Below are 23,119 nucleotides of genomic sequence, written 5' to 3'. Positions count from 1 at the left end.
GGCTGCTATTGTTATTTTAATCGTTTTTGTTCCTTTGTTTTTTAGTTTGAGGAGGGGTATCTATTAAAATAAGATTCTCCCTTGAGCGACCAATCGTGGCTTCTAAGTACTGAAATTATACTTCTTGTAAACAGAATTAAATATCTCTTAGAAAAAGCTCGATCTCTTGTTCAGCTTGGTCTCTTCTTAACTCTGCACCGCGTGTCACGAGCCGGCCTTTAATGTAAAGAACACAATCTGAATGTTTTATGAATTATGAAAGAATTAAGAATGTTCATAACTAACAAAACGCTCAAACTCGTGCTCAGCATAGCCTCTTCACTATCTACCGTCTGCCATGAACCCTATGATGAACCACAAAGTGATTGCTCATCAGGTTTCCGATCTGCGCAATTCATTTATTTCTTAGTTCTTATTAACCGAGCGGGAGGTCTGTATGGAAGAATCTTGACCGAGGTCGCCAGTACAGACCGAACGAAGCGAACTCTGTACCAGCGACCGAGGTCAAGATTCTCCCATACAGACCGACCTATAGCTCGGTTAATAAAATTTTAATTATATGGCTGTCTCAGGAAAGCAACATAACACTATATTATTTGTAATTTTTTTTTTCTAGACCGGTCTAGATGCCTGTCTAGATGGGAAAATCTACACCGCTTTCAATATTGATTTCAGCCAATCGAATTCGTGAATTGGAAAGTTCCCAGTCCTTGTGAGACACAGCCATATAATAATTCATTCTATTTTTAGATCACTTGTGATCGTTGCCATATGATTGGCTCTCACCAGTGTCAGTGTCTCCTGCCAATGAGACAGCTTTAATGTAACATAACAGGCAGCCAATTGTAGGAAAAGGGGCGACAACTTTTGCAACTTTTCACAAACCAGCTCAATATAGTAGATCAATAAAATATTTGTAGAGCCTAAAGAAACTTGTATCATGATAAAATATTTGTAGAGTCCAAAAAAACTTGTATCATATTAAAATATTTGTAGAGCCAAAAAACTTGTATCATAATAAAATATTTGTAGAACTTAAAAAAACTTCTATTATAATAAAATATTGATAGAGCCTAAAAAAACTTGTATTGAGCGACTGATTATTTTTTATTTGAAAATAAACGCAATGAAGTGGTAATTCAATTTCGGCTGAAATCATATCTTTTATTTTAAATCAAAGTTGGACTGCGCGCTTGTTTGATTCTGAAATCTCGCCTATGATCGATTTCAGACCAAACTGCACTCCACTCAGATCAATTGCCACTATTTATCTGGTGTAAACCGCGTCTCCTATCTTGATCATTAAAGTTGTGCTTACCAACATTACACTTATCGTCAATAAATGGCAGCACGTTAACTTCAGGGAGGCACTGGCAGTTTATTTTACCCAACCGTTGACCTTGAGTGCAAGTCTCTCCGTGCTCACATGGACTACTGTTACATGTTGGTAGGAGGCTGTAAGGCATCTATAGTGAAAAAACAATAGCATTTCCGTTTCTTTCTTTCCCAAAAGGCTGTACAAGATTATAAAGCTGCACTTCAGAATTTTACAGGTCATACAAATGCATGTGTATTTCTTTTTTGAGACAATTAAAATTTCGCTGATGATTAGTATCGTCCCTTTTTAGGCAGCAGAACGCGAAATAAGTTACCCTTAACATTGCTATTGTCCACGCTTTAAAATTAGGTAATAAAACACATCATATGAAATAAAATAAAAATGAGTAAAATTAGAAAAGAAGCGATCTTCAGACGCAGAAGGGACATGCAAATCAATTCGTGATATTAAAACAGCTCCTCTCCATTCTTCTTTTGATAGATTTGCTCCGTATTCATGAGGACTTTTACCGAAAGTCCTCAGATTATGATGTTGATACAGAAAACCGTTGTTACTTTGGAACTACTTGTTCGATTTGTGTCTTGTAATTTCCTTCAATTTGTCCCTAAATCCTTTACCCTCCCCCATTTTTGTTGCGAAGGGAAGAAAAATTTAATAAATGATGAGTATTTGAATTCAGATAGTGACCTATGTACTCATGAAGCCCGGCTTGAACTGTGTGTATCTGGACTCCGTTATTTTGAGGTCTCTAGCAAGTCAAACAAATGACGATGCTAATGATTTTCATGTCTGTTGAGGTTGCCATAAAGTTTTATCTTAAAATCAGCTCTTGTAACAGGAGCTTAAATGATCCCACAAAGAGCCCAAGCCAGAAAATTAATATATTGGCTTTCTTGGTTGTCCATGCATATTCAACTATATCTGCTCTTTGGCTACATTAGTTGATTTGCTTGTTAACGCTTATTTTCAAATTGACAGTTTTTTAAGGGAGACATGAAGTAAAGTAAATGGATATTGGATACATTTTAAGTGGAAGGCACCTGCAGACGTAAAAGAACCACTAATAACGCCGAAGTAATCGCACTTCGTGTCATAGGAGGAGTTTTAATGACAAGAGGCCAAGAGTGCGAAGACATTGCCCAGCGGCGGAGAAAGCTCTGACCCTCTTTGAACCAGTTTAGTTTTATAGAATTTGAAGCATTTCAGCCGTAACTTAACAACGAAATTTAAGCAGGAAACATGCATTATTTAATTGATCAGAGATTATTTAATATTTAGACAATATCAGATGTACACTGCTTCTGACTCAAGGCAATGCTAAAGAATTGGATGCATCCTGTATATGTTTTATTAAGAAAAGCTATAGACCACTTTCGTAAATGGCTGCTGGATTAATATTCTTTTGTTTAAATTTAAATTTGCCTAGGTGGCCTCGTTCTCCAGTACAAAATTCAAAAGAATACATTATCTCAAGCGAGGCCATTTATGAAAGTGGTCTATGGGGTTTCATCCGTAAATGGCATTTAAAAAAAGAAGAGCAGAAAAACTTCGACTAAGATAAGAATTAAGGTAAACTCATTTTTAATTTCCTCTATTTCGAATGCCATGCATGTCACAGAAGTAAATATAAGGATTTAACATTTTCGTCAATTTAGCTGAAAAATGATATTAACCTCGAGAATCGTTTTAAATAGTCACTAATTGGCAAGTTTGCGGAGTCTGGGAAGAATCCTTTCTTTTTCTTCCTCTTTTTTGCTTTTAGTTTGTCTTATCAGTATAGCGTTTATATTATTGATGATTCCTTTGATAAATTAAATTATGGTAGGTTCACATCCTGTTCTTCCTTTTTTTTTCTCTCAGTTTTGCTTTTACAAATTCGTTCTCTAAAATGTCAGTATTTTTTAAATTGTAGATAGTTATAATAATGAATATTTATAACTGTTTATAGCTCCAAGGCTTTTGTCGCTTGTTTTCGCTGACTGAGAGCCAATGACAATCTATCAGTAAGTATAATGCCATCATTGTAATTTTACTGACTATTGACAAATAGCGATCATATGTGTTATCTGCGGGTTAAGAGATGAATATCAAAGCTTCGCAGTACTGAGTAGTAGTGAAATAAAGACCTGAAAAAAATTCGTGCCCGTACGCGCCAGAATTTATTTTGCTGGTCCTTATTTCCACGACTGCTCAAGTAGTGTTCATTACTACGAAGATCGCTCTGATATTCATGTAATTTATTGTAGAATTTGTCAGTAAGGAAAAAGCAGAACAGCTTGCAGCTTGTTTCCTGATGTGCACACGAAAAACTGTGCAAGAATCGCATTCTCTTTGCATTATCTATAAGGGCTTTGTAAATCGCAAACGCCCTATTCTTTTTCCTTTAATCTGTTCATATCGTCCTTCAGCAGCATTGTTAAAGTATACAAACTGTTCGAATGAGGCCCTAAGCTGCTGTAAAGAAGTAAAATCTAGCCAAGATCCAAGCTTTCCTCGGTCAACGGCATCATCAGGGATAAGAAAATATTCCGGGCGCGCTAAATCTATGCAAAGAGAAGGTAAAGATAAAGTAAAGTATGTTTACGAGCCTAGTGGCTCATTAGACCGGTGCTTAACTCCGGTTTCTGTAGCATGAAGTGACTCCCCCCTGGATGGGATGCTAGTCCATCGCAAGGTTACCCCCAGCATTAAATTGCCGGTACCCATTTAAACACCTGGGTGAAGAGAGGCACTTTGAGAGTAAAGTGTCTTGCCTAAGAACACAACACAATATCCCGGCCGGGGCTCGAACCCGGACCACTCGATCCGGAGTCGAGCACACCAACCATGAGACCACCGTGCCTCCACACTATGCAAAGAGAGTGTGTGGTGAAATGTGTAAAATATGTGACTACCCATGAAAGTTATAAAAATAAACTGTGAATGGAACACAAGGCTCTAGGGAAGGACCGCGGTTTCTAAACAAAGGACCCCTAAGAACGTTAAAGAATGGTCTCTTCCCGGCAATTGAGTGTAGGCTTGCACTCTCTAATGTAAAATGCTTCATAAAGGCGTAGATTAGCAGGGTCGTATTCGCTTATGATAATCTTGACATCCATGCCTATATAGTCTTTTTTTCTGGCAGAAATAGATATGTTTTTTCATGGACGAGTTTTCATTGTTGAGATGTCCTTTTACGCGGTCGTGGATGAGACGTGTCGTGTTACCAATGTATTGTAGCTGTTGCGCGTGAGCCGTTGGGATACCAATGTATTGCAGCTGTTGCGCGTGAGCCGGTGTACCGCATTTTGTTGTAAACATAATCCGGTGTTAGAGATAGGGCATTTTGTCTCTGATACATTTGTGCACTTTGAAGGTGTGGGATAGGGCTTGTTTGAGCGTGTAGGATTTGTGGGAAAAGCGTACCGGGATGTTTTTTTTTCTAAAGATGTTAGTGATCTTGTGACTGAGTCGTTTAGAAGTGAACGGGATCTTGAGGTATGACCGTTCTATTTTGGCAGGTTGAGGGTTTCTTTGAGGGTGTTGTGGGTGTTTTGATTGCTCTATACTGTTCTCTGAGTAACCGTTAAGACGAAGGATGTCGTGGAATTTGTTTAGGTGTTGTGTTGCAGATATATACGAGGAGCATCTGTTCTCGATGCGTTTTCGTTCGTTGTGGATGAAGTCGAGGTTGGATTTGGTGGGGATAGCTGATTGATGGTGGACAAATAGTGGTTTCTTGATTGGTTTTCTGTAGAATTCGAAAGAGCTGTTGCTATCCTTGATATAGTGACTGACTTGGTGTTGTTTCTGGTTTTTCAATTCAAATTTCAAATTAGGATGCACATTGTTTATTATATGGTGGAAGTAGTCTGCTGTTTCTTCATTGGTTGTCTGGATATAAATCTCGTCGACATATCTCTTGTAAGGGCTTGTAATCAGGTGTGAGGTGAGGGTGATGGTTTCTAGTTTGTCCATGAACAGGATGGCCAGTATACCTGAAATTTTAGAACCCATGGGTAGGCCTTCTCTTTGGCGAAATACTCCATCTCTGAAGGAGAAATACATGTCGTTTAGTGTGACTTGGAAGAGATCTGAAATGTCTTGTTTGGAGAGGCGGTGTGTTGGGTTCTGGATTCTATCTGTAACGTTGGTGATGGCTTCTTGTATTGGTATTGTGGTGTATAGGGATATCACAACGAGGCTGCATGGATATGGTAGCGCTTCGTTTGTGGTGAGAACGCCGGGTTAGATACATCTAATGAGTTTGAGACTACTTTCTAAATGGGCTGGGACATTTTTCAACATCGGTTTTAGAGCGTTGGCAAGAAGCCACGAAATACGTTGGGTGGGTTCATTGATGTTGGATACCATAGGTGGTATTTTAATATCGGGGCCTGCTTTGTGGGTCTTGACTAGGTGGTAGAATCTGGGCAGATCCGTGTTTGACGCAAGGAAGCTTTTTTGGACAAAAGGAAGAATTCTATTTTGTGTTAACTTTATTTTCGACCGTCTTGACTGACATGCGGGGTCATTTTTGGTACCAGACCTTCTCCAAGTCACGCTAAAAAACCATATCTATTCCTGCTAGAACGAAGACGACAGAGGCATTGATGTCAAGATTATCATGAACGAAAACGTCCCCTCTAATCTACGCCTTTATGAAGCATTTTATATTAGAAAGTACAAGCCTACACTCAATTTCCGGGAAAAATCTGATGAATTCGCAGACCTGTTTTAGTATCTCATTTTCGAAACCATTCTTTAAAGCTCTTAGAGGTCCTTTGTTTAGAAACGGTCCATCATTAGAGCCTTATGTTCTATTCACAGTTTTTTTCTGTAGCTTTCATACATAGTCACATCTTTTACACATTTCCCCACGCACTCTCTTTGCATATATGTAGCGCGCCCGGAATTCCCCATTTCAAAAACGGGTGGAAAAGTGAGTTAAGCTCGCCGCGCAAGTTTTACTGGGATCGTTACTCGGGACACAAATCTGTAGTAAACAAAGATTTGTGTCCCGAGTAACGATCCCAGACAAACTTGCGCGGCGAACTCGACCCACTCTCCAACTCGTTTTTGAAATGAGGGATATTTTCTTATCCCTGATGATGCCGTTGATCGGCGAAAGCTTGGAATTTAAGTTTTACATTTTACAGTAGTTTAAGACCTCATTCGAACAGCTTGTATACTCTTTTTTCTTTGTTTATTGTTCTTTTTCAAACAGTGTTAATTGTAGTAAAAATTTTGCGCACGCTATGCTTTGTTTCATTTCGTAACGTTTCGTAACATAGCATGTATTTAAGTGTCCATGTCTGAGAAAGTGTTCCAGGAGCCAAAAGTGGTGGTCAACCGATTTTGCTGAAGCGTGGCACAAAAGTTGAGTGTGATAAGATATTTCAAAAGACACTTTGGCTCACTTCTCCAACTGTTTGCTCTGGAGTTTCAGGGGGGGTCCCATTTGTGGCCTATGGAGCGCCAAGAATTCATCCTTCTAGATGGCATTTTGAAAGTGCTATAAAACTCCATTGGTAAATTGTGCTGCCAAATGAATTTGACCATAGACTCTACTATAGTGGAGCTTTTACTTCATAAATGTGACTTTGTTCCCTAGCGATTAGACAGAGAGTGGCCTGGGGCTAAAGTTAGTTCAAATTTGAGGTCAAAATTACTTCTCAAAATTGCCATTTTTCAATAAGCCGTAACATTCACCTGCCTTCTTGCATAACTTTCCTACCAAATCCAGAATGTACTTTAGTGACCCATTTATAAAAATCAGTTGAGAAGAATTTGGCTTATTAAGGTTTGATAAGTTTTTGGCAAAAACTCTCCATGCCCCTCTAAGGCCAAGCAAAATGGAATTTTGAGCATAATTCAAATGCATGCTATAAACAGACCAAAGTCTTGACATAAAGCCCTTTTTTTTGTATTCGGTGAGAATGAAACATCAAACCCAAATCAATGTCATTATCTAGAAATACTCATTTTTTGATGCAATATGAAGTGAACTTAATGAAAACGACCGTTAACAGAAGATCTATGGTTAAAAGTTTGATAGCCTTGCTAGCTCTTGTAAATGGGCATGATGGCATCAGCAAAAGAGCAGGATGATACCTACAGGTTGAAGTGAGCAGCGTCCAGTTGACTTGTGATCCATCCGATTTCCCTAGTACGTTAGAGCTGAATAAATCAAATCATCCGGAAGTAAATAAGAAATCTACAGTTAGGAGAGCTGGATAACAAATATTTTGTGTTGCATTTCATATAAAACATGCCATGCAACTCCTCGAGATGCGATTGTTGTTGTATCGACTGACCCACCATGTTGGACGTGAGAATGAGAGGACTGGACCAAGTCGAGGAGTCACGCAACCTTCACTGAGTTTTGAGTAACGCGGGCTTGTTGACCATCACTTGCGGCAATCACAGGAATTTGCATACTGTAGAAGAGGTTCATAATACGATGCTTTACGATTAGCATTACCTATAGTTTCAACATCAAAAAAACTCGCACAATGACTGTAGTTGAATGAGTTTTTGCTTTTGCAACACCTCAACTAATCTTCCCTTTGAAGAAAGATCACGAAAGTTGAAATCTTCATACAAAAGAGAATTTGAAAACCATCAAACTATTTTGAAACATGTGTCCTAAACCCTTTACATAGGAATAAAAATTAAGGAAAATGTTTTTTGGACGGGAAGTTGAGAGGACCGCTCTTAGCGAAAGTGGCACTAGAAAAGCCATTCGCCACATTTATGCGCGTGTATGAGCCCTTTCTGATACTTTTAATTACCTGTACTTGTAGCTTTGGTATCATCCGATCTTTCTCTCGCCCCGGACTCACCTGACCCCTTGTACTTGTGTTTCAACCAAGTAGTCATGTCATTATCGCAAGACAACAAAGGAGTCATTCCTGTTTCGTGAAGAACCCATTTACCCAAGGAACAAAGCGACATCATCAAATTATCCTGAAACCTCTTATCGCTATACTTTTATACTTATAAGGACACAAACATTTACACTTGAATAGGGGGAGGAATGGAAACTTTGTCCAGCCCTAATACTCTCACGTCCAAAATGGCGGGCCCAATTGGCATTATTTCATGTCTCGTGTGGAATGTTTGATTTAAACAGCAACAATAATTTTTTTTTATCCAGCTCTTTACTGTGGATTCCCTCTTTGTTGAATGGTTCCATTTGTTCAGTTCTTAAGTTCCTAAGATCTCTGGTGGATCACAAGTCACCTGGACGATGCTTATTGTGGCACGTAAGCTTATGTTTGCAAAGTGATGAGTATTTGCGAGAGCTATTCAGTCTATTCAAAGGTCTGGCGTATATCATCTTTTAACAATCGTTTTATTTTGAGATTAATGGTAAAAGCCGGGTTAAGGTCATTTTATTTTCAATTAAAAAACGGCCTGACAAAATATAGAGACTTTGCATGCTTGGAGTATAATATCTATGGAAATATGACTTAAAAAACATAGATCAGAGAAAATTCAATCAGTTTTTAAAAATTTTGCAATACCTAGGTCAGAAGATCGTCATTTGTGCTCAATGATGGGTGCTAGGTTTTCATAGGAAAAAAATTCCCTCTATTTTATAAACCACTGGGTGTTTGCAGTGCTAATCAGAGGCCCTCATAGAGTAGTTTTAAGCTATGAGTCGAGGTATTTTTCGATAATGACATTGATTTGGCTTTAATGTTTCATTTTCACTCGCCAAATACAATAAAAAAGGCTTTATGTGCAGACTTTGGTCTGCTTATAGCATGAATTATGCTCAAAATTCCATTTTGCTTGGCCTTTGAGGGGCATGGAGAGCTCGTGCCAAGAACTTAACAAACCCTAATTAGCCAAATTTTTCTCAACTGGTATAAAAGTTATGCAAGAAGGCAAGTGGATGTTTTGGTCTTTTTTTTTATATGGCAATTTTGAGTAGTAATTTTGACCTCAAATTTACCTAACCTTAACCCCAGGCCCCTCCTCTGTCTAATCACTGGGGAACAAAGTTACATTTATGAAGTACAAGCTCTACTATAGTAGAGTCCATGGTCAAAATTTTTTGGCAGCACAATTTACCAATGGAGATTTATAGCACTTTCAAAATACCACCTAGAAGGATGAATTCTTGGTGCTCCATAGGCCACAAATGGGACCCCCCCTGAAACTCCAGAACAAACGCTTAGACAAGTGAGCCAAAGTGGCTTTATGCATAAATATCTTAATATCTTAGTTTATTAGATTCGCCGACAGGCAGGGTCACCGCAACAGCTTGCACCAATAACTGCGGGCCCAGTAAACCCACCCATCCCACCCCAGGGGAGGACATCCATCACACAGTAATCTCGTGCGTGGGAAATTAACGTCCCCTACCCCTAACCCTGCTGGAGACGGGACCTCCATTTATTCGTCCCTATCCGAGAAGATAACTTTTGTGCCAAGTTTCCGGCAAATTGGTTGACCACCACTTTTGGCTCCTGGAACACTTTCTCAGGCAGAGACACTTAAACTGTATTGTTCATCATAGTTTGTTCACTTTTATCCAGTAAGTTCCACTGTACTTCGTCGTACCGTTTCGGGCAGCTTTTTCGTCGCTGGGCAGTGGCTCAACAGTATCGCAACAAATCATGAATTTAAATTTTGCATGTTGTAGTTTTCATCGTTATTTTCGTTGTAGTTTTCCTAAGTGTATTTGCTTAACTTAGATTGTAATAGGTTTTCGTTCGATATTTTCTTTGCAGTTTTAACCGTTTTCGTTCCGTTTCGTTCGATCTATGCCGGCTACTGTCATCAATTGTTGAAATTGAATATTTCGAAACTCCCGTTAAAGTTATCCTGGAGTTTTCCTCACTGAAGAGTTAGTCGCCCATGTTAGTTACAGGCTTCCTGATTTTCTGCTATCATACCCAGTGCAGCGTACTGAACGTGACAACTTAACTTACAGATATGAAATTTATCATGCTATTCCACAACTGGCTATTTTGAAAAAGATGTCGAAGGAGAATCTTGAATTTCGGTTGTTGCCGAAAGATTCAATCACAATACTCTTCTGCAAGAATAAATATATAACTATTGCAATAACGACCGCACAATAACAGCAGGTCGATAGTGACATGTTTCCTTGTGAAAAATAACCCGTCTATAAATAAAAGGTGTTAGGCGGACTGGGTTTTCATTAGGAGCTGGCAGTTACGGGAAATTGGATTCTTTTGTTTATTGAGGATTCATCTGATTATGCCGAAGCGCTCATCTAAATGACTATTTCTTCGATATACATGTTATTAATCAACGAAACTTCAGCCATTGTTAATTTTTACCATTTATTTTTGCCATTGTTAATTCCTAAAACGTGATTTGCTCTCCTGTTTTTGCTGTATTTAACATATCGGTACTGATCACCAATATATGATATACGACATATTTTTTTTAATACATAAGCTGTTATGTCAATGGCCAAGAGGTTGATATGTTTCAATCCCTATAATGATAAGTGTAGTTTCAATGCACGTCAGTAATATCCAGAGAAAGCAGGTGCCTCCTTAAAGCTATTTTCATGACGAACCTATAGACCCTGTTCAAATGCTTACTTTGTTACTGTTAAAGCAAAGGCTTCCTGCTGTCTTTTTTGCTAGCCTTTTAAAGCGCACTGGGGGATAAATTTTCAGTGCCGAATTTGGTGATTATTACACTTTGACATAAAAGGCTTTGAAAAGAGCTTTAGAAGAGACGCTTTGAGTTTTGTTTCTCGTCAACCTGCCTAGAGGTAAACAACTCAAATTGCTAAAGGTTTTACATGCTACACTATATATAGTACTTGTGATAAAAGAGTACGCTGCGGGCTTTCTTCGAATCCCAGTTGATACAAAAATTAAGTAAATTAATTCAGGTACAGAGAGGGGGGAGAGAGGGGGAGAGAGGGGGAAGAGAGGGGGAGAGAGGGGGTGAGAGGGGGAGAGAGGGGGAGAGAGGGGGAGAGAGGGGGAGAGAGGGGGAGAGAGGGGGAGAGAGGGGGAGAGAGGGGGAGAGAGGGGTGAGAGATGGGAAGAGAGGAGGAGAAAGGGGGAGAGACATGAAAGGAGCCAAATACTTTGCTCGGCATTATTATAGAGATGACTGACGTTATCACTCAGACTCCTCGAAGTATTTATAGCTATTAAAATAAGCTAACAAAAGAACCCTGTATTCGGTGATGCATCTATTCTGCATCTATTATGTTTTTCTCTTTCTTCCAGAGCGTTCTTTTCTGGAGGTTGCGTGCGTGGGTAGCACCGTTGGTTTTCAATTAATTTTCTTTCCAACGTAATTGCGACGCTCGAAAGTAGCTAGTGGCTCTTTATAAATTTATGATGGGTCATGGAAAGACAGGTGCATGCGATATCTGTGCTTGACAAAATAAAATTAATTAAGAAATAAAAACATGTTCTGTTTCGTATACATACTTACATCAATAAACGATAGATAACTAAAGACATAAGAAAGAGATGTTGTTCTTCTTATGGGCAATAGAAGATAACATTTTTTATTTCCATTCGAGGTTTCCTACCGATACGACTTGTTTATTCTTTTCGATTGCAATGCTTCATTAAGTAATTCTATCACTAACGAGAGGCTCAGGGTGGCCTCTATGTTCAAAACACGAAGAGTGCTAGGCCATTTTTGTCATTATAGGCAATATTTTAGTCTCTTTTCCGGTTATGTCCATGCTCTAGCATTCCGTGTAGTAATGGAGGTAGTTGTACTCCAGGCAAGCGGTCTGGTGAATTTTCCTGCCAGGTTTCGAAACCGGTCGCTAGACATTTTAATTTACCTAATCATTCTAAGCAACATATGGCAATCTGCGGTCTTTCCTTACACTTAGGTAGCACGGAAAGCTATAAAAATCTTGAACAAAAGCTCATCTTTCAAACTGGCAGTCTAATTCCCACAGGGATCAACGAACGCTTTTCATTCCACTAATTTACTCTTGTTGCCATGTTCCCAATAGTAACGTAGCTCCATTTTCTGCCTTTAAAAACACACACAACCCACAATTCCTCTATTCGTCCCGACGAAGTGCTAACGCTCGAAACGTCAGCTTTTGTAATCGTTACGGTGGCCAATTTAGCATTTCAACTTTGTTGAAATATCCAAATTATCTCGTTACTCCCACCGACGCAGCCCCAAACAGTTTCATTCGAAACTATCAGCCCTTATTCCTTACTTAAACACCCGTTGACAAACAGCGTTACTGTCCATAAGCCATTATGCAGTAACATTGCAAAGGCAACCTGATAATATTCTTCTAGAATATTTTCAGCCAACACAAGTAATCCCTGGTGAACCATTCCGACCAACTGGAATAACGTACAAAAATAATTTCTGCCCAAAAGAATTGCCCAATTTTCCTCCCCACCAAAACCCTTCCCAAGGTATAAAACAAAGAATTTTTGAATTTTTGAACTGATGTGACTTTGCACGTATCACCGACCCTTTCCTAGCGCCAGAACTCACTTTCAATTTGAAATTTCTATTCTATTTATTATTCATATTCTTATAGAACGCAGTGGAAATAGCTTATACAAGGTAGGATCGGTTGCATCTAAAAGTAGACTTCGTCTTTCATATGAGAGCGATAGTAGGATCTCAAACGCAAGGGATTTCAAAGATTTTCAGTAATCAAAGTTTTTTTTTCATGGTAATCAAAGTTTTTAATGTCTTTACGTGGGGCATGGTATTTCCCGAGCCAGAGGCTCATGTATGAAACGCAAGACAACAACCTACCCATACTACCCCAGGGGAGGATATCTATCACACAGTAATCTCGTGCGTGGGAATTTAAAGTCTCCTACCCCTGACCCTGCAGGAGACGGGACTTCCATTTATTCGTCCCTCTCCGAGAAGACTAGAATATCTAAACCATTTCTTGATGTTATAGAAAGACAGCATATTCTTCTCAATTATTTTAAGACCTTGAGTGTTGGTCCGGCCGGGGTTCGAACCCTCGACCTCCCGCGCATCAGTCCAGCGCTCTATCCATTGAGCTAACCTGTGTCAGTATTAGCTAATGTATATTTATCAGATTGTTTTTCAAAGGATTATTTGTAGTGAACTTGCTTGTATTTTTTTCTTTTTTGTTATTATTATTCAAAACTTAACAGTACTGACATTAATTTGCGACGATAATTTAACTACTTTAGCAGATTGAGATAGTTGTCAGGGAATAATTATAAATACCACTGAAGATTGTTACTTATTTTCGAATTTCCTCTCCTGAGACTGAGAGGTAATGTAGCCCTATAAGTCTAAAGGGTAAGCCCTCGATTACAGAAAATTGCTAATGAAATACTAACAGACTTACTAGAAAGCTAAATGATCTCGACGAAAGTCGATCATCAAACACTTCGTTGGATGATTTCTGAGCCATTTTTAATTTTCCTACTTTTCATCTTTTCTCGCTGGAGACTTTTGTGTGACATGTTTGACGTTTAAAACTCGTTCGAAGAAGGGGGGTAGGGTCAGTAAAGTGAGCAGAGTTCCTCATGTGTAGCTTGTTGTAAGATTCAGAACAAATTCATCTCTGTTGTAATTGCTATAAAACAAAGCTGCAAGTTATAAGAATCCCGCTGATAGTTAATGGATATTGGTTTTGTATAATTATACTTTTTTTCTTCCGACAGTTTTGTAAGAGAAGTATTTTGCCACGACCGCTGTTAACATAAGAATGTATGTGAAACACACAGCGGTTCATTCGCCCTGGAAAATAAACTGCTTGGAGTTAAATAATGAGTTAAAAAACGAATTGATTCCCAGCACGCATCGTTGAGCGTGGGTTCGATCTGAGAAAAATAACAGCGTAGCGGGAAACGTTCGTTTTCTATTGTAAGCAGGCATTATAATTACTCCTACAGGAAAGCTCTTCTGATTTCCTCTTCAAAAGCCGTGTTGCCAAGTCTAAAATAGCTATCATAAGCATACAAACGAAAGGTATTGTTGCTTTCGACAATGATGTATTTCACGAAAACCACCATTTTACCTCTCTTTCTCGTCGCGATGATAACACCACTTGGTTTCGCTCAGCACCAAATCAAGCACGAAAGAGAATTCTACAAAGTGGTGGACATGGTCTTGGTCGGAGATTTAACAACAACACGAAAAGTGAAGGAATTGTTTGAGTGTGCCTTCCATTGCTTAAATCATGGCCCAGTCGCATGTCTTTCTTTTAATATTGCTAACACTGCTTTCGATGGGTTTTACACTTGCGAACTGAGCAGCTCAGAAAGAGTTCTGGATCCACAACGAATGCAAGGGAATATTAGCTTTAATTACTATGGCACATCTACTGAGGTAAGTTACTGACATCTGTTTCTATAGCTCATTATCAAAAGTGTGAAGCTGAATGAATTAACTAGAGTACTGAAACGAGATTGAGCATTAACGCCCGAACAAATACAATATAAAGGCTGAACGAGTCAAAAACTTCGGACAATCTAACTGAGACCTAACCCCACAATTCTAGGCCATAAAGGAAATCCTAAATTTTGTTTGGCATCCCAGATCCTCTCTTTGGAAACGTATCCATATCTTAACTTTCAACAGACTTCAAAAGGAGGAAGTACCTCAATCCTTGCTGAATGTCCCGGAACAACAGTTGTAATACAGAACTTACTTTGACATTATCTCACCTCTTTGATATTATCACATCTCTGCATGCTTACTTCGCCTTCTGATAGTGAAAAATTTAATATAATCTTCGAACCCTTGATAAATTCTTCTCATCAAGACGTTTTGAAATTCTTCATTTTCCCTAGCCTCTTACACGAGGGATGGGAAAGTAAGTCAATACAAACTTGTACCTGATCAAACTGCATAATCACAGAGCTTGTTCCCTGAACATACCAGGTCTTTGCATCCTAACTAGTATCAAATAAATCCTTTGGCTTTCAAGTGTCTCCTCTCTAATCTGATTTGAATTTAGTTTATTTCCAGCTTATCTCCATGTAACAGCAGCCCATGTAGTTATGGAGGGACTTGCAGTCTTGGTTCACGATTGGATGAATATTCCTGTCGGTGTCTGTCAGAAGTTAAGGCGCTGCCATTTATCGATGATAAGTGTAACGTTGGTGAGTCCATTGAAAAATACCTTAACGAAGCCTCTTAGGCTTATCGAGAGAGATAGCTTGTTGCACTCTGTATAGTTAATGAAACAGTGATCAACTGATTGGTGATGCGTGATGCGTTTCCTGTCAATAGCCAGTAATAGACCCTTGCTCACCATAGAGTCTCCTGTCCCTCAGTGGTTAGAGCATCCGACTAGATCACGGAGGGTCATGGGTTCAAATCCCATCTGGAAACTCGATTTTTAACTGATTGGTCATACGTAATAGGTGTAAAACGCCATTGCCATCTCAACATGACGTAAGGTAATTATAATGAAACATTTTCCATACAGTCTAAAATCAGGGCTTCTTGTCTCTGGCTTATGAACATTGACAAGGTATCGAGTACTCATACATATATTGATGTACGAGAACTCTTCTATTTGATCGTTAATATCTCTCCCAATTTCATTCATAAATTCCGCCTTTTTTTAAGAAAAGGATGAAAAATAAGCATAAATACAGATCGAAATCGTGACAACGATTTAGTGTTGCTGTCACGGTTTTTAATTTTCACGCTTAAACGTTTGACGCGATGCGTAATTCCATTTACTTAGATACGAACATCATGGCGAAGACTGTTCCTCTAAAGGGAGTATTTCATACCCATGCTGGAAGTTATAGACTGACCTATTACGACGCAGAGCGTCTTTGTGCATTACACGGAGCTGTGTTGGCCACATACAGTCAGCTGTACAAAGCGTGGCAGGCTGGTCTTCAAAAATGCTCGTAGGTTGCTGCTTACTTGTCTAATGTATATATCTTGGCTATTATATGAATGAAGAAAATAAAACTAGGCTACAGAATCTCATCGCCATTAGCTCAACTATAAGCTGATATTGAGTTCATGATGTAAATTGTCGACCGTTAAGGATTTCTAAAGCTGACCTGTCGAGCGTTAGCCCTTCGTCAGAGTGATAGAGGAATTAGGGGCTGTGTTTGTTTAAATGGAGAAAAAATGGAGCTACGGTATTGGTGGCAATGCGATTACCGGGAAAACAAGAATACATTAGTTGAATGAAAAGCGTTCGTTGAAACTACTGACATCAATAGTGACAGTTTGAAAGATAAAGCTTTTTTTCTAGAGTTTTGCGGCTTTCCGTAACTACCTGTTGGAAGGATGTTGTGACGCTTGCGACAAACGAGATCGAAACTTCGAGGGGTGTGGCTAATATAAGGCGTGTTAATGCTAAGTATAAACGGGACTATCTTACAGGTCGTTTCGTACTTTAAGTGCTAATAACCACGAAAAACCAAGGTTGACGGTTAACGGTGATTTATTGCGGATCAACGATTAACGATCTAGGATACACGAGCCAAGATAGACGATACACGATCACGATCTCAAACTGAAATAACAATGCAACGGATTCCTATCAATTTACTTGAAACGTTGCGTAACTCATGATCAAAAACGTTTAGAACACTTAACCTGCCTCCGTCGATAACGCGATCAAAAATAAAAAAAATCAATAGGAATTTACGAAAATCATAATAATGTACATCAAAATAACTCGAGATTTCAAAATCGATCACAAGATTAACCATGTGGGCGTTCCTAGCTTAGCTTCTCATTCTTTAATTCACTCCCTTTTAGATTAAAAACAATAAATTGTACTATTGTACGAATCTGTACTTTAGCGTGCTTCCACCCAAAATAAGAAAACCAAACAAAAGAGGAAACTAACAATATTACTCACATATTGGTCCTGCTTGTGCCAAAAGCTAGGAAACAAAAAACGGCGAATCGAACAAATCGACAAATGGAGAAGACAAAATATAATCACAGACTGGCTAAAGGGACGCTAAACGAGGCTTTTATACGCGCGTGGGGACGCTAAAATATCTCATTACAAACCAATAGAAAATAGACAACAACGTAACCACATCCGTAACTAAAATAATCCGTAAAAGAGAGATCAAATTCGCCTTCAGCTAAATGAATCGTTTGTAGTATCCGTAACAGATGTCAAGTGCTGCAAGTTCAGAAAGCCGTAAAACTCTACGCGGCCTTTCCTTACATCTAGGCACACAAATCAGCTACAAACAATCTTGGTGAATTTTTGAAGCTGTTTGTCTTCTCTAACTCCAACACTGAATTGATTTTGTCTACGATCTTTTCTCCCTTTGCTTTCCAGTCGGGGATGGCTCATTGATGCCACCGTTCGTTTTCCAATGCAAACAAAAAAGAATAGTTGCGGAAATAAGGTTGGCATCATTGGATCGTCCACTAAACAGAGCAAAGACAACAAGCACAACGCCTGGTGTTATATTCAGTGACAACTCAACGAGAAGGAAGGAGTCAGGGACTAGTGATTATCCCCCTTCCCCACCACCCCACCCCCCCAACCCCAACTCTCCTTCTTCCATGAAAAATGACAACTCACTTTTTTGCAGGTAATACGTATAGTGAACTGCATCATGAAGTCAACAATTTTTAATATATAGCGAGACAAGTTTAGAAATACATGCCTATTGATCAAAATAACATTAATAGATATTAAATGAGAACAAGCACCCCTTAATAGATGCCTTTCCAAGAAATGCAATGTTCAGTTGAGCATTAAATCCGAGCATGACGCTAACAGAATGCTGATGGTAATTTTGAATTCTATCTTATCAACTTTGGGATCATATTCTAGCTTTAAAAATAAATCATAGATGTTTTTTCTTTCCTATCTGATACAGCAAGGGAGATGCCTCTAGGATCGTGTATAAATTTATTGCCCAATAAATTTATTGCTCAATGTGTATAAATTTATTGCCCAATGCTCACATCATTACTTCAGCAGTTTGCAAGCCTCTCTAACATTAGTATATATGTTAACGATGTTTCAGGTTTTGGATACATACATCTTCACCGACCCATGATAACTTACATATGTCAGCATGAAATAGTTTTCTCCCCTATTTGTCTCTTTAATGGTAACTGGCGCCACTGATTTTAAGAAAGCTTTCCATCTTGAAGCTTAAGCATACATGATGAATATGTAACTTCATAGATACAAACCAGCAGCTGCATTGCGACTGCAGCCCGAGGCTACGACTGTTCCTCAAAATGCTTAGACTTAGAGAATCTAACAACTCATAAATCCTCAACTTGTTCCACTCCTACAAGGCTTCCATGATCGCAGAATTGTCCGCAGTTTCTGATTGTAACTTCCAAAAGCTCTGGCTTCAGGTGCAGTGTAAAAAGCTTAAATCCTTCCTTTTGTGTACAGTTTATAGGCCTCCCAACTCGCCTCCCAATTCGCCTATCACCTTTATTGAAGACATAGAAAAAACCTTCGTGGATTCTTTATTGCTGGGGATGGAAGTTATCATAATTGGCGACCTGAATTGTAATCTTCAAGGGAACTGCCCAGACGGTCGTACCTTGTCTGATTTTTGTGCTACTTTTAATTTGACGCAAATGGTCAAGGAACCCACCAGAGTTACCGACAAGTCGCAAACGTTTATTGATGTAGTTTTAACTACGAATGAGAACATCATCAATGCCTGCGAGGTAATGTCATCAACAATCAGCCATCACAGCCTGGTTTGTTGAACACTTAAAATGAAAGCGCCCAAACCGCGTTGTACATATATCACCGTAAGAAGCTCTAAGAACTATACTCATGCTAAATTCATTGAGGACTTGGCTAGTATTCCGTTTTAGATAGCTAACATTTTTGATGACCTGGATGACCACGTTTATGTGTTCAATTTTTTATTTCTGAATGTACTCAACGATCACGCACCAATCAAGCGAGTAAAAATGAAATCAAGACCTAACCCATTTATTACCCCAGAGATTCCACAGCTAATGAGAACTCGAGATAATTGGCACAAAAGGACGATTAAAACAAAAGATTGGCTTCACTGGAATACCTATCGTTTCGTTCATCAAGAAGTCAAGAGGGAAATCAGATTTGCCGAAATGGAACACGTTCGCACTCAACTTGAAAACAGCAATGGAAATTCACACTCCATTTGGAAAGTGTTAAATCGTTGCCTTCCCAGAAAAGATCAACCATTAAGCACAACGGAAGACCCGTTTTCTCAAGCGAACAAATTCAATAAGTTTTACTCCTCTGTCGGCCTATCTGCGGCGTTAATGGCAAAAACTGTTGCTGAAGAACATAACTTTCACCCCTTCAATCACGAATCAAACTGTTGTCTAATAAATGGCAATCCTCAGGATGTCCAGTGCTCATTATTTGAATTTCAATTGGTTAGCGAAGAAGAAGTTGGGAAGATAATAAGATCTTTACAGTCAAACAAAGCTCCCGGCCTGGATAAAGTCACAGCCAGTACTGAAAGATAGCTTACCAACAACACTCTCTGTGATTACAAACCTTCAGTTGTTAATACTCTTTTTTCTTCAAGCACATTTTCACAAGTTTGGAAATTGGCTGACGTTATCCCTCTTGTTAAATCAGGTGATGCTGATCAACCTTCTAACACACGTCCACGTCCACATCTAGACCACGGGATCAGATTTTTTTCTGGATTAGTTTACTTTCGTGTGCGTTTGCCAACAGGCTCAGTGAGTCACTCACTCTGTTACTCTGAGCTAAACAATTTGCGAAATTTCTTTCCTTGACGAATCAAGACACATAAATGCAAAGGTATGACGGAAACGCCATGTAACAAACACGGAGGAATAAAGTACTTTCGCGCATTTTTGAAAGCCAGCATCCCAGGCAGTATATAACTGGTCGTGTGTAGCTATGGATGCCCCGAGTAGTGCACAGAGACGTCGGGCGTCATCAAAGGTCAAGGTATATCTTTCCACACTGACATGAAATACTCCCTCCGCGGGTCCGTTTTGCCCCACAGCATTCATATCTGACAAATTAAGACATAAAGACCACTATACGTTATTACTGATAAATATTATTAAGTATTTCAATATTTGATAATAAACAAATGTAAGAAGTAAAAGCCTCAAAAATTCACTCTTTCACTGTTTTCTTTCTTTCTCATTTCTACATTTTATATTATTATTATTATCTCTTCTACCATTTTTATTGTTATTATATCCTTCTTATTATTATCATTATTATCATCATCATCATTATTATTATTATTATTATTATTATTATTATATCGCAGTCTACACTTCTGAATGCTTCTGAATGCTTCAGCTTACAAATAAAATTGATATAGGGCGCCAAAGGCGTAGCCTATTCAATTGTCACTACTACATAGATAAAAGCTAAACTTTAAAAAGATTGTGTGCCCCTAGACCCTAAAAGGGAATAAACGTTCCATCAATCTATTAAAACCATGCTTGAACCTAGGGCCGTTTTAAGGAACTTAGTCCGATAGGATCTTAAAAGTCCAGACACAAATAAACCTAAAAGTTCTAAAATGGTATACTCATAGACCCTAAAATGGAGATAAATGTTTAAAACCTATACTTAAAAGTGACGTCGTTGGAAGAACTTAGTCTGATAGGACCTTGAAAGTCCTGGTAATGTTAAGGGAGTTAGAGACTGCAGCTTTCTGCATGTTCCTGCGCACTGAATGACATCAGCCAATTCCAACCAGTTGGCGTATGCTTTCCTTGACCCTTCGAGAGCTCCCTCCAAGTGCGTCTATTATATTGTTATGCTGCTCAATCTTGTACCCTGGGTATCTCCTACTTAATTCGTACCGCAGCAGGGCGTACTTGTTCGTCTTCTCTGCACATTTGACCTCTCTATTACTGACCCATGGACAGCTCATTTCAAATAACACTACTTTCTTCCTCTCCTTGTCTATAACCGTACAGTCTGTCCTGTTGTTTCTCACCTCCGCGTGTTCTGCATATGGTGGTATGTCCCAGAGTGCCTTTCCTGTCCTGTTTTCGTAAAGTGGCATCGGCGTGTTCTGAGAGTACCACGGTTGTACTGTTGTCACTAAGTCTAGGTCTTTCAAGAGTTCGTAGAAAATTACCTTAACTGCTGCATTATCCTCATTCGTATGAGTCCCTGTCTTTTTCTGGTGGTAGACTTTCGTTGGTAGGAGTTGCTGGTATAGTTCGTGCAGTCCGGCTATGGCGTGAGTCGGCGCAGTCTTCCACTCGCTCATCCAAGAAAAGCATTCATATCCAACTTCTTGAGCCTCCCACCTCTCAGTTAATAAACGTCCTTGCCATCCCTCTGCTTTTAGTTCCTCGACATCCCTTTCCTTGACAGCAGTCTTCAACCACATCCCAATCTTCTTCACAGGTACTTTCAAATCGTTCGTTAGACATGTGACCAATGATTGGAGATGCACCAGAGATAAATTAAGCCCAAACTCAGATGCATATTTCTTGGCATCCTTCATCATTGATCGGCGGCCCATCTCTTCTGATCTCTCCTCAAACCACCTTACTACCTCCAGAGCGGGATCTTAATTAGTATAGAGTCTTACTGCAGCCTTAACCTTAGCTTGCCTGTGCTTTCGTTCAACACTCTCCAGCCCATGGCCCCCAAGCCCCCTCGGTAGATATACTAGGGCTGTAGACCCAAGAGGGTGCTTGCCCCCATTCTCAACGATAACCTTTCTTGCTTCTCTGTCCAACCTCTTGGCTGCTATTGTTATTTTAATCGTTTTTGTTCCTTTGTTTTTTAGTTTGAGGAGGGGTATCTATTAAAATAAGATTCTCCCTTTAGCGACCAATCGTGGCTACTAAGTACTGAAATTATACTTCTTGTGAACAGAATTAAATATCTCTTAGAAAAAGCTCGATCTCTTGTTCAGCTTGGTCTCTTCTTAACTCTGCACCGCGTGTCACGAGCCGGCCTTTAATGTAAAGAACACAATCTGAATGTTTTATGATTATGAAAGAATTAAGAATGTTCATAACTAACAAAACGCTCAAACTCGTGCTCAGCATGGCCTCTTCACTCTCTACCGTCTGCCATGAACCCTATGATGAACCACAAAGTGATTGCTCATCAGGTTTCCGATCTGCGCAATTCATTTATTTCTTAGTTCTTATTAACCGAGCGGGAGGTCTGTATGGAAGAATCTTGACCGAGGTCGCCAGTACAGACCGAACGAAGCGAACTCTGTACCAGCGACCGAGGTCAAGATTCTCCCATACAGACCGACCTACAGCTCGGTTAATAAAATTTTAATTATATGGCTGTCTCAGGAAAGCAACATAACACTATATTATTTGTAATTTTTTTTTTCTAGACCGGTCTAGATGCCTGTCTAGATGGGAAAATCTAGACCGCTTTCAATATTGATTTCAGCCAATCGAATTCGTGAATTGGAAAGTTCCCAGTCCTTGTGAGACACAGCCATATAATAATTCATTCTATTTTTAGATCACTTGTGATCGTTGCCATATGATTGGCTCTCACCAGTGTCAGTGTCTCCTGCCAATGAGACAGCTTTAATGTAACATAACAGGCAGCCAATTGTAGGAAAAGGGGCGACAACTTTTGCAACTTTTCACAAACCAGCTCAATATAGTAGATCAATAAAATATTTGTAGAGCCTAAAGAAACTTGTATCATAATAAAATATTTGTAGAGCCCAAAAAAACTTGTATCATATTAAAATATTTGTAGAGCCAAAAAACTTGTATCATAATAAAATATTTGTAGAACTTAAAAAAACTTCTATTATAATAAAATATTGATAGAGCCTAAAAAAACTTGTATTGAGCGACTGATTATTTCTTATTTGAAAATAAACG

At 39.1% G+C, this 23,119-nt stretch overlaps 1 protein-coding gene and 2 pseudogenes across 1 annotated transcript; 2 read left to right on the top strand and 1 right to left on the bottom strand.

The window, feature by feature from the left end:
- The first annotated feature begins 13,947 nt into the window (after positions 1-13,947).
- LOC148722950 (uncharacterized) lies at positions 13,948-18,213 on the top strand. Its single transcript, XM_088733584.1, has 4 exons — positions 13,948-14,644; positions 15,276-15,420; positions 16,014-16,185; positions 17,595-18,213. Exons 1-4 carry the CDS (start codon positions 14,303-14,305, stop codon positions 17,734-17,736), a joined length of 801 nt encoding a protein of 266 aa, XP_088589710.1. The 5' UTR covers positions 13,948-14,302; the 3' UTR covers positions 17,737-18,213.
- Positions 18,214-18,580: 367 nt separating this feature from the next.
- On the top strand, positions 18,581-19,762 carry LOC148722949 (uncharacterized; annotated as a pseudogene).
- Positions 19,763-20,764: 1,002 nt separating this feature from the next.
- On the bottom strand, positions 20,765-21,513 carry LOC148722948 (uncharacterized; annotated as a pseudogene).
- Positions 21,514-23,119: the final 1,606 nt, after the last annotated feature.

Source organism: Stylophora pistillata, chromosome 9, assembly GCF_964205215.1.
Source record: "Stylophora pistillata chromosome 9, jaStyPist1.2, whole genome shotgun sequence".
Taxonomy (NCBI): Eukaryota; Metazoa; Cnidaria; class Anthozoa; order Scleractinia; family Pocilloporidae; genus Stylophora; species Stylophora pistillata.
Note: the sequence above shows the minus strand (reverse complement) of the source record. Positions and strands in the feature narration are given on the sequence as shown.